This window comes from Bufo bufo, chromosome 10, assembly GCF_905171765.1.
Source record: "Bufo bufo chromosome 10, aBufBuf1.1, whole genome shotgun sequence".
Classification (NCBI taxonomy): Eukaryota; Metazoa; Chordata; class Amphibia; order Anura; family Bufonidae; genus Bufo; species Bufo bufo.
The window spans coordinates 55,344,737-55,357,352 of record NC_053398.1 but is presented as its reverse complement, the minus strand read 5'-3'; the positions used below and the strand labels follow the sequence as shown (position 1 = coordinate 55,357,352).

Here is a 12,616-nt window from a genome sequence, read left to right as displayed (position 1 = left end):
AAATGACTTGCATAGTGTGGGAGCGGTTGGCCATCTATGGGCCAAACCCCTCTGAGGAACGAATCGCACAGATTTTCGCCCAGGTAGCAGCGGAAGCTCGAGAACGGAGGGAATACGAGCTGCAACAAATTATTGCCCAGCGACCTCCAGAGCCCCCCCAGTCACCCTTGCTGCATCCCGTACCCCGGCTGTCCACAGCGTGGACACAGACACTCACCTTGAGAGATATCTGGGGGTATTGTACGAGGTCAATCCCATTCAGGCTGATTCCAGGGATAATAGACAGCAGCACTGACAAGAGGTCAAACTTGACGGACAGGTCGCCCAAGGATTACGGGACACTGGGGCTACCATTACACTGGTACAGAGGCACTTGGTTCCAGCCCATAAGTGTACAGGCCAACCCGTAGCTGTTCGAGTGGTTGGGGGAGCCGTATTTTACCTGCCTAAAGCCCGCGTTCACCTAGACTGGGGATCCGGTGTAGTAAAAGTGCATAATGGAAAACTTACCTGCAGAAGTCCTTCTGGGTAACGATTTGGGCCCCCCTCACTTCTGCCTACATCCCCACCTCTACAGCAGCTGCACACACCGTAATGCCCCGGGCACAAGCTAGAACCGAACGGACCAGTTCACCAACTCGGGAGACCCCGACATCTCAATGTTCGGACTGGGGGCAGTATTGAGCCAGGTGGGAGAAGATGGAGGAGAGCATCCTGTTGCCTACATTAGTAGAAAGCTTCTTCCCCGAGAGTTCAGCTATGCAGCGGTGGAGAAGGAGTGCTTAGCCCTGGTGTGGGCCTTAAAGAAATTGACTCCATATTTATACGGGCAGGAGTTCACACTTGTTACAGACTATAATCTGCTTGTGTGGCTAAACCGTGTTGCAGGGGACAATGGCCGGCTACTGAGATGGAGTCTGGCACTCCAACTCTACAACTTTACCATCCAGTACCGGCCCGGAAAACAGAACGGCAACGCGGATGGATTATCCCGGCAGACTGATCTCAACCCCGAATAACAATGACTGGACAGCCCCAAGTTGCCCTGAAAAAGCGTCAAACCGGGTCGCCAGCGTGTTCCACTAAGCCATGTAACAGAAGCCCTCTGTTTGTCTGTTGAGATATTTCATTTAATTATGTCAAATCCCCGAACGAGGTTTATGGACAAAATAAAGTTGCGAACAGTTAAGTATTAAAAGACATTTCGACTTTTGAAAGACCTCCAGGAAATTCTTTAGCCCCCTAAAGCATAGAAGACATGCAAAGATTCCATTCATGTCACATCTCTGTTTTGGATCCACTCCTGTTTTGTTTTTTTGCCTTTAGCAATACTGATGGATTATTGACCAAATGCTGACCGAGTGAAGGCGGATGCTCAACAGACAGGATACGTTTTTTGGGGGGTTATTGTTCTGATGGATCAGAGGAAGGGGAAAATAATCAGTGACATCCACACAAACTTACTGGTGACACCCTCTCCACTCTGTCAAGTGGGCTCTACTTGTATAAACGTTTAATAGAACAGGTTCTGTAGAAATCTATGTGAAATCAGCTGATGATGGTGTAAAAGGAGTGCACTCTTTCACGCTATAGTAGGATCTTGGGCCTCTGCACGATTCTTTATACCTGGCGCTAACATTGACCTGTAAGGCTGAGTTCACACTTGAGATATTTAGTCAGTTTTGGCCCCATAAGTGAAGTGTGCAGTGATTCTAAGAGTAATGCCTGTCATCTCCATGTCATACCGACTCACATTGTTGTATCTCTACCACAGCAGACTCCCTATGCGTGTTTCTGCAAGGCATAGTGTTCTAATCTACACCACTATACAGGCTCTCTGTAGCCAGGAAATAGCTGTTTTTTAACATGAGTCGCCAAAAATTCGGATTGAATCAAATCTTTTTTGAAAATTCGGTGAACTGACCAAATTAAATTTTTGAGAAATTCTCTCATTTCTAACGATTACAATAAAACAAAATTTTTATAGTTTTTTATGTTTTACTACTTTTTCTCCATAACATCACTTTTTTTTTATTACAAATCAATTGTTTTGTTTAGCCATATTCTAGGACCCATGTTTTTCTGTCTAAGACCCAGTTTTTCTGTGGAGGCAACTTTGGGGTTGTTTTTATTGGTACCATTGTTGGGGTACTTATACTTTTTTTTATTGCATTTTATACCAAATTTGGAAGGTAGATGACCAAAACTAGCATTGTTTTAATTTATTTAGAGTCTTTACCATGCGGCCCAAGTAACATTTGTGTTTTATGAACCAGGTGATTGCAAATGCAGCAATATCAATTATGTGCATTTTATTTTTTTCATTCTGTGTGTCAATAATAAAAGACTGGATAAGAGCAATAAAAACTTTTTACTGGAACGTTTTGATTTTAGATTTTTCAAAATTATATTTTTTTAACTTTTTTAAAATCATACTGGGAGAATGATTGTTGGTCCAATACACTGCAAAAGTTTAGTAGTGCCTTAGTAGGGCCTGCTAGGCATGACGAACTTGCTACTAACCATGACATATAAGGAATAAAACAGCCAGGAAAATAATTAGTTCCAATCTTAGCCATTTCAATGAGAGCATGGCTCTGTATTACAGCTTCTGTGCCTGCTCTATTCCAATTACGTAACTGTATGTCCATTTGCAGGAATACATCACAAAAATGGAAGTACAGTTACGTCCATTTGTGGAAAAGGGTTAATAACTATTGTCTGCTTTATATCACTGAGCCAGTTACTTACTAATTACATGCATTTTCCTCCAGTCCAAGCATTCTTATTTTATGTTCCAACATTTTATGTTGCACAGTATCAAATGCTTTGGAAAAATCAAGATATGCAACAAGATCCAATGACTCACCTAGTCCCAGTCTGTAATTTAACTCCCCATAGAAACTGATCAGATTAGTTTGACAGGACTGTTCCCTCACATAAAACCACGTTGATACAGCATTATACACTTGCTTTCATTAACTCACGGATAGCATCTCTTAGCAAACAGGCAACAGGCCTATAGTTTACGGTTTCATTTTTTGAACATTGACACCACTTGTGTCATAAACCAATCCTGTGGCGTAGGCCTTATCATTAGAGTTGAGCGAACACCTGGATGTTCGGGTTCGAGAAGTTCGGCTGAACTTCCCGAAAATGTTCGGGTTCCGAACTTGACCCGAACTTCGCCCCGAACCCCATTGAAGTCAATGGGGACCCGAACTTTTCGGGACTAAAAAGGCTGTAAAATAGCCCAGGAAAGGGCTAGAGGGCTGCAAAAGGCAGCAAAATGTAGGTAAATCCCCTGCAAACAAATGTGGATAGGGAAATGAATAAAAAAAAATAATAAAAAAATTAACCAATATCAATTGGAGAGAGGTCCCATAGCAGAGAATCAGGCTTCATGTCACCCACCACTGGAACAGGCCACTGTCAGATATTTAGGCCCCGTCACCCAGACAGAGGAGAGAGGTCCCATAGCAGAGAATAAGGCTTCATGTCATAACAGAGAATCAGGCTTCAATTATTTGTCAGTCACATTTTTGGTTGAAATTCAACAAGTTTTGGGTGTGATGTACCACTGCTATACCTAGTAGACAGGTACAAAAAAAAAATTGGCTGTTACATTTTCGGGTGAAAACTCTACCTAGTTGACAGCTTAATAAATTTCAATAAGTTTTCTTTTACATTTTCGGGTGACAATAAACAATTTTTTTCTGTCATAGACCCCTGCTCTACCAAGTAGACAGGTTAATAAATTTCTGTAATTTTTCTGTTGCATTCTTGGGTTGACATTTTACAATTTTGGACGTGAATAAACCCCTGCTCTGCATAGGTGACAGGGAATAAAATTTCAGAAATTCTTCTTAAATTGATGCGCGCCACCTCCTTTCATTCAATGCTTAAACTTTAACAAGTTGTACCACATTTGCGCATCAATAACTTTTCCCACATTTGCTCTTCAGTAATTTGTCCCACATTTGCGCCTCAATAACTTTTCCCACATTTGCGCTTCAGTAATTTGTCCCACATTTGCGCCTCAATAATTTTTCCCACATTTGCGCTTCAGTAATTTGTCCCACATTTGCGCCTCAATAACTTTTCCCACATTAGCGCTTCAGTAATTTGTCACACATTTGCGCCTCAATAACTTTTCCCACATTTGCGCTTCAGTAATTTGTCACACATTTGCGCCTCAATAGCTTCTCCCACATTTCCGCTTCATCCCATTGCAGCCATTGACCTCCCTTGGATGAGGTCTCTGTAACGGATCACCTGGCACCCCGACTGGGTACCTCCGTTGACGATGCTCCTAGCGTTTTCCTGAGGGTTCCAAGCACTCTGGCAGACACCACAATCACCGAACCGAAGCAACATATAAATCCTCTTCAAGCCTCTGAATGCTGTAGACAGTTGAATAGGAACCATACGAATAGGTTTTCACTCCTAGCAGTCAAACTGGAACAGCATACCATAAATCCTCCCCCCAAGAATGAGACAACACTTCACCTTGAGGGTTAAAACAGGAACTCTCTTTATTTTAACACACAAGCATTTTATACACATCTTCCAACAAAGTTACCAGGGTTTTGTAAAAACAGCCAATAACCACGTACAATACACTCAGACACTCCCACACAAAATCCTCCCCTCTGTCCGTGATAGAATTACCTCACACTGGGTTGATGCAATCATCACAGACAGACGAATACACAATATCCTCTGTCCTGGAGACAACCGAGAAGTAATTCAATTATCTCTCAGGACATAGGACATCGCCAATACACACAGAGAAACAACAGGACAGGAATCCCCACCCAAACACACAAAATCCTCCCTTCTGTCTGTGATATAATTATGGATTAACATAACTATCACAGACAGTAAAAATACAGTTTTTAAACATACTCTATAACTTTAAAACCATACATTCCATCTCCAAAAAAACTCAGCATACATCAAATATAACCACTTCCAAAAATCACACAAATCCCTCCAGCGGATCAAAAGTTAAGTGGAAGTCCTTTATGACCGACCGCAAGCACAATTTCCTGCCCAAAACAGTTCCATAGATTTGGGCTATGCGGTCGGTCAATTTCATGCAGAAAAACGACTAAGTCCCATCTTCGAACGGGACTTAGTCTCTGGAGCTGAAAGTTCCGTATGGAAGAAGGTAAGGGTTAGCAGTGTTCGTGTATTTGCGCATCCGATTTTAGTTCCACAGAATCTTTAGTATACACCGCTGACCGCGTTCGATCCTATTAACAGTCCAGACATGCGGCATAGTTCTGTTACACTGTTCTTGAAGGGTAATATGTCCCGGGGCCATAGTCGTAGGGCAAGAGGCTGGTAAACAGGCCTCTCCAAAACCCAGTGGCGAGGTTGGTTTCGCCACACATCTCCCCCTCCCAGGGAAGACTAACCAGATACCTGACCTCACGGTCAGTACCTGAGTTAGTCTGGCAGTCCAACCACAACCCAATACTGGACCTGTTGAATCTTGGGGCCTGGCTCTGTTCTGTATGTCCCCAGCTGTTGAGTGGGCATCTGCTACTCCTCGCTTCCTTGTGGTTCTCCAGCTTGGAGCTGTAGGTACTTGGTGGGCAGAGGCCGACTGCGCTCTGCCCAGATGCCAGCGCTTCCACTGGGGTAGCCTGTGGAAAGTCAGCCTCTGGAGAAGAGGATAGAGGAGGGCAGAGGCCGACTGCGCTCTGCCCAGATGCCAGCTCTTCCACTGGGATGTGGTCAGGGAATCCTACCCCCAGGACCTTGTTGCAGATCGGCTGTGGAGAGGAGGAATCGCTTACCTCCTCCTCCTGGCATTCCTGCAGGGCTGGTGGGGGATCTGAACCGGCCGTCCAGCATCCCGGTAGGCCTGGTGCAGAGACCGCGGTCCCATCTGCACCATCGGAGTTAGGGGTGCTGTCCCCCTGTGGTTGGGGAGAGAGATCAGTGGGTATCGCAGGCTCATCCCCTGCCCCCAGAACTCGGTTGGGAAGTACCTGGGAAGGGGAGGGCTCGCTTACCTCCTCCTCCTGGTATCCCTGCGGAGATGGCTGGAGATCTGGACCGACCGTCTAGCATCTCTGTAGGACTGGTAGAGAGACCTCGGTCCCATCTCCACCTGCCATCTGTGGGTCCTCCCAGGACCAGTCTGTGAGGTCCCTCAACATTTGCGAGTAAGGACCACCTGCGTCCACACCTGGCAACTCCGGCTGCTGTTGAGGGTCTGGGTCAGCTGCCCAGCATCCCGGTGGAGAGACCTCGGTTGTGGTTCCTCACAGGACCAGTCTATGAGGACTCCTACCTCTGTAGCTGGTACTGAAGCAGGGGATACTTCAGTCGGGTCTTCCCAGCTGTAGGGTTGTAGGTCTGGGACTGCCACCCAGCTCTCTGGCAGTGTATATTGGGACCGAATTGAGCTGAAGAAGTATTGGTAGTCCTGCTCCAGCTCCCACTCCTTTGTCACTAGAGATGCCAGGTCTTGTCTCACCTCTCTCGCTGTAGCCCAATCATGCATAGCCTCCCTGTAGTCATAGATATCCCAGAATCGGGACCCTTCAGCATCTCCGAACTCCGGTTCTGCGAAGGCCTTAAACAACAGGCCAGGGCCATCATAATTCTCACCCTCGGGTCTGTCGTGCTCAGCCATCCAGGGGGAGTGCCGAATCACATACCACCAGAGTGCCTGGTAGGCGTCATCTAGCCAAAGCTCCTTCCATACCAGGCTCTCCAGTTCTGTCACCCACTCATTCAGGGGCTTCTCTCCCAGAAGGGGCATTCGCAAGGCCACTCGCATCCGCAACTGCTGTTCCTCACTGGGGAGACACTCTCCCCGCCACCGCTGGGCATTTTCCAGGGCATCATACCAGACGCCTTTCCGGACTGCATCCCTCCAGTCCGGGTCATCCTCATCCTCGTAGTGGAACGCTGTTCGAAGACTAGCCGATTTCATCCTGCCGTAGCCAGGGGCGCTGTACGGATACTAGCGTTACCCTCAATTTAGTAAATCCACGAACGGTGTCTCCGAGCTGCTTCTCCTCACACTAGGACGCCATCCCACTGATTGCCACCAATGTAACGGAACGTTTCAGCAGACAAGGGGTTAAAATCCGTTCAGGCGATTTGCCCCTTTCTGAGAGACAGGCGCAGCTACTGCAGGATACACCAAACTCCCGAACTGGATACAAAGTAGCACTCCAAACTGGAACCTCATGAATAGCTGCTAGCAGATGAACAGGAATCAGCTTACACCCCTGGCAATCAGTCCCTAACAGCATACAGCGGATCCCCACAATAACGAGACAAGGCTCCGTGTTGAGGGTCAAGCAGTGGTCTGACTGTACTTCACGTACAGCCTCTTTTATTCATAAACCACAAACATAGTACTGCCCAAAGGGGTTTGAAATACAACCAATCAGTAATTTACAACACATACAATGTAACTACAGCAACCAATCGTTCACGCCCCCAGAGGACCAGAATGAAGACTGTGACATAGGACAGATACAACATATCCCCACAATGCATCATGGTTTCCTCCTCTCTGTCCCGGAGACAACCTGAGGAGCAATCCAATTATCTCTCAGGACAAAGAGAAATCACCAATACACATGTGAGGACAACAGGACAGACATCACCATTTAAACACACAATGGGACAATGGCACAATAGAAACACACCCAGCATTTTCCTCCCAAGCTGACAAGTTACACTTATAAATTGTTACAACTTTGTGAGTTTACATTGGCCATACATATAACTTACATCAATTTAAACAGTATAACTTGGGGACAAACCTATCCAAAATTCACTTGAATAGGTTCAGGGGTTTAAAAGTTAGTATGGGCCATAATCCTGAGGCAAGAGGCGGATAAACAGGCCTCTCCAAAACACTGTGGCGAGGTTGGTTTCGCCACAGTCTCCCTTTCTAACGCTCCCTCTCCGGCGTGGAACCCTGATTCGCCGATAACCGTGATCAACATGGTAGGCTCAGAAAAAAACATCGAAAGTTGATAGAGAAGATATCGAAATGAATGGTGGATGTCACTGGGGCACCTCTACATAGGTGACATGAACATAAATAAAATAAAAATCGTCTGTTACATTGTCAGGTGACATTTTTCAAATTTTGCCGGATAGAAACCCCTTTTCTGCATAGTTGACAGGGAATAAAATTTAAGAAATTCTTCATTAATTGATGGCGCCACATCCTTTCATTCAATGCTTAAACTTTCATTCAATGCTTAAACTTTCATTCAATGCTTAAACTTTCATTCAATGCTTAAACTTTAAAAAGTTAACCCACTTTTACGTTTTAATACTTTGTCCCATATTTCCGCTCTATAATTTTTAATTTAAAAAAATGTATCCTCCCTTGGATGTGGTCTCACGCTCCCTCTCCAGGGTGGAACCCTGATTCGCCGAAAACCGTGATCAACATGGTAGTCTCATAAAAAAACATCGAAAGTTGATAGAGCAGATATCAAATTGGATTGTGAACATCACAGGGACGTGTGACATGGTGGGGCAGTAAGTGTGCACACGCCTACACGAACTGACTGACAGGGGTCAGCCCCTGCAACTTCTGGGTCTCCAAATTGGGTACATGGCCTGAGCTTGCCCTTTACCCCTTGGAGGTGTTGACCTGCCCTGCAGACAGTGTATTGTCTGAACGTGTGTTTAGCACAACTGGAGGGAGTTATCACAGGTTATATTTCCCAATGTTTTGGGGTGTACCCTAATTAAAAAAATAAAAATAAATTTAAACCCAAAAAGCAGTGTAGGCTACCTCCTCCACCGCCGCTTCCACATCCACCGCCACATCCACCGCCTCCTCAACCTAGTCCTACTAGATCAAGATTATAATTTTTTTTTTTACGTATTTTATGTTATTTAAAGTCATTTCCTTATCCACATTTGTTTGCAGAGCACTTGTTATGCTCTTAACCACATTTTGATGCCATTTGCAGCCCTCTAGCCCTTTCCATGTCATTTTTACAGCCATTTTAGTGCTCAAAAGTTCGGGTCCCCTTTGACTTAAATGGGGTTCGGGTTCGGGATCCAGTTCCGGTCCCGAACTCGAAATTTTTTGTGAAGTTCGGCCGAACCCGTCGAACCCGAACATCCAGGTGTCCGCTCAACTCTAGTCCAGATCTAAATCCCATTGAACACCTGTGGAGAGATCTTAAAATTGCTGTTGGGAAAAGTCGCCCTTCCAATAAGAGACCTGGAGCAGTTTTCTAAGGAAGAGTGGTCCAAAATTCGGGGTGAGAGGTGTCAGAAGCTAATTGACACTGAGAGCATGCTACCCAGTACACCTTAAGGAACCAGATGATTACACTGGCAAAATGTGTATGAGGATAGGATTTTGTAGGGTACTATAATCAGGTTAGGGATTGAGTTCTTATTTTATTTATTTTTTAGTTCTAGTACCGGTTGGGGATGCTCTTTTCAGGGTGAGTGCTCCATTTTTAGGGCACAGTACATAGCGGTTTGTTACCCAAACTTTACAAGCCCAGAAGCGTATCCCATTCTATAACCTCTATATGCACTAAGAGAATTGATGCATAGAGGTTTTTATGTCTTTATAATACATGGTTTGACCACTAATAGGATACACTCGGTAAATGCATGTGTTTGGGATGTCTAATCAACCCATTAGACCCTTCAAATTATTTAGCTTTAGTGATATTGCATCTTATTAATAGTTCTGTAAAATATAGTGTTTGAGGTCTACCAATCAGCCAGAGAATAAAAAGACATTGGAAGTGACGAGGGTGACTGAAAGTAACTGAGTGTGATTCCTGAGGAAGAATGGCAACATGTTATCTTATTTACATTCTTCTATTTTTTACAGTGGGATTTGGTCTGTAATCGGAAGAAAATGAGGCAGCTCGCTCAATCCATTTACATGGCAGGAGTGCTGGTTGGAGCCATAATATTTGGTGGGCTATCAGACAAGTAAGATTTACTGCGCTGAAAATAAATCTTTTGATTATCAATGTATTTTCAAATGGGGATTACTTTCTGTAAGGCTGCTTTCATATCTATTTCTATTCTTCTGCACCATTATAGGAGCATAAGAATGAAAATAATGGAGGTGCCGGATCTGGCATAATTGACAGAAATGGAGCCTAACAGATCTCATTGACTATCTGTTAGGTTTCTGTTTGAGAAAACATCTTTTAGTAGAAAAAAGTTTTGCATGCTGGATGTCACAGTGCGGTTCACTGTGACACTGAGTTGGCATGTAGTCTGGCTGGCTGCTCTTCTGCATACTGGCTGCAGGCTGTTACCTATGTATACTGGTTGCTTGGGTATGTAATGATGTGCAGTTTACTGTGGCACTCTGTTGCTGTGTAGACTGCCTGCCTGTGCACTTTCATACTGGTGGCGGTTGTGATTCCCGTGTATGCTTGTTGCTTGTGTGGTGCATGCTGGCTACTGTCTTCTATAGTGTGAACTGTACCCTGTGAATTGTGTGTTCCCTGTGTCTATCTAGGGTTAATGTTTCCCTGTGTTTGTATCAGGTGCTCAGGTCCTTAATTGAACTGGCTATTTAAACCTGTGTGATGTATGCCCTGGGGGCTCAGTCTGTCTCCAGGAATGCTGTGTGTTTGTGACTCTCCCCTGACTTGTGTGGTCAGCCTGGTTATTCTTCAATGTCTTCATGTCCTAATGTCCCTGTCTGGGAATGCCATGCTCCCCATTCTGCATGGGTTTAAGGTTATGTACGACGTTTCTATATTACTATGTCTTTCTTTTTCCAGATCTGTCTGTGTGTGCCATGCATTGGTTCCGCATGGGTTCTAGGCAATGTATCATTGTTGTCTGATTATGTTCTTATCTGTCTATATTCCTTGTATCCTGATGTGCATGGGTTCCTGGCTATGTGGCTCTGTCCGTGATCCTGTATCCTGGTTGTGTGTCTGGACAGTGTTCTATATTGTTTGCCCAGATTGCTGGTGCCTTGCAGGTCAGCTGCCAAGTGTACCTGGACCATCTCAGGAAGTATCAGTCCGGTCGCCCCCCCTGCGGCTAAGACCAGATCCTTATATAGGGGTAAAAGGTGAGAACCAGGGGTCACTGGAATAAAGCCCTTAGGGTTTGGCCCAAAGTCAAACCGGTCACTTGGCACAGTGGTTACTTCTGCCACTTATCCACCTGATCCGTACAGCTTGCTCTGTTATTGAATCAGCTGTTGATCTTAATTGCAGTTCCTTCCGGGCCTGGTTTATTGTAGCGTACCTGAGTTAAAAAAATTAATAAATTGCAAATGGCTGAGCTTTTGTCTACAGTCATAACTATGAAGAAACACATGTTTTTGGGCTTCTCTAAAGTCTTTTTCAGCCATATTATTCCCTGTTTCAGCTGCACAGCAAGATTCATTCCACTCAGAAGCAGGGGGAATATCCTATCTGTGAAATCTGCCAGCACTGTACTGCTGTGACATCCTTTCCCTTACTTCCCACTATGTTTGTTTTAAGCTCCAGCGCTCACAGAACAGATAAGGAGGAGGCAATTACACTTACAGACACTCAGGAGGCTCCTATAATGTTCAAAACTGTACAGAAACAGTTCTTTTATCTCAGGATCTCAGCTAGCTCTGGCATGCCCCCATTTCCTCTCTGCTGTTTTCTGTGTCCCAGTTACTAGGGATGGATCTTGCCTGGCAACAGGCAGTTTACTGCAAATTAAGTGGAAGTAAGACCCCTAGTTGCCATGACTTTGCAGCTTTTTTTAAGGTGGATGCAGGCATATATTTTAAATTAAGTAATTTAGAAATTTGTTATTTACAACATTCTCTATTACGTGAAATGAAATTGTGTGAAAGTGCAGTGGTTCTTTAAAGATATTACAGATAATGAACTTTTCATTTTGAGTAGGAGGAAGCTTTTATATTTTTTAAATTATAGATATGTTTTTCTTATGATTTTCTTGATTACCAATCTGTGGGACTTTACTTCTGCCTTGGATGGTTGTAAGACTGGAGAGCATGTGGAAGTTGCTCTCAATGTTTGCTTTCAATTAAGACAATATTTTCAGCCCAGAGAGTAGACAACTTGAATGTGAAATATAGATTAAATGAAACTTTGATTGTAGTACACCAGACCTAGGGATACTACAAATTGTTTATTGTTATGCATTGTATTTCACTTTTTGATTCCTAGCTATTACTACCAGCAAGGAAGGTATGGCAAAGGTTGGCAGGAACAGGGTTAACCACCCTGCTACTCCCCTCTTAGTAGGTTGGTCCTGCTTCCTGCTAAAAAAGGGAGTAGCTGTGTAGCTACAGAGTGTAGAGGATGTAGACTACAGTGCTTCTTCTCCTACAGAGGATTCTCTGGAGATAACCATTACTAAATTGCCTCAAGTAAAGTCTTGTGAAGATAAAGACAGCAGAGTAAACTGCTATATTCTGCTGCTGTGAAATGAGGGAAGACACTGCTGTGAAATGAGGGAATACAGCTAAGCCACTCTTCACCAAACAACCACTAGGCCGGTATCACCTAAGTGCCGAATTGCCACCAAACAACCTGCATTGATATCCTTGCTGGTGCCAGAGAAGAATTGCACTAAAGTTCTACGTTGCACTTAGTAAAAAAGATTTTGT

The 12,616-nt window shown here is 44.4% G+C and overlaps 1 protein-coding gene across 1 annotated transcript in view; it reads left to right on the top strand.

Annotated features, from left to right (window-relative positions):
* Nucleotides 1-12,616, top strand: part of LOC120980679 (solute carrier family 22 member 6-B-like) — a 58,680-nt gene that overhangs the window by 39,303 nt on the left and 6,761 nt on the right. Inside the window, exon 2 of the mRNA XM_040409923.1 lies at nt 9,860-9,963. Within this exon, the coding sequence (XP_040265857.1) occupies nt 9,860-9,963 (104 nt within the window). The remainder of the gene's footprint in view (nt 1-9,859; nt 9,964-12,616) is intronic.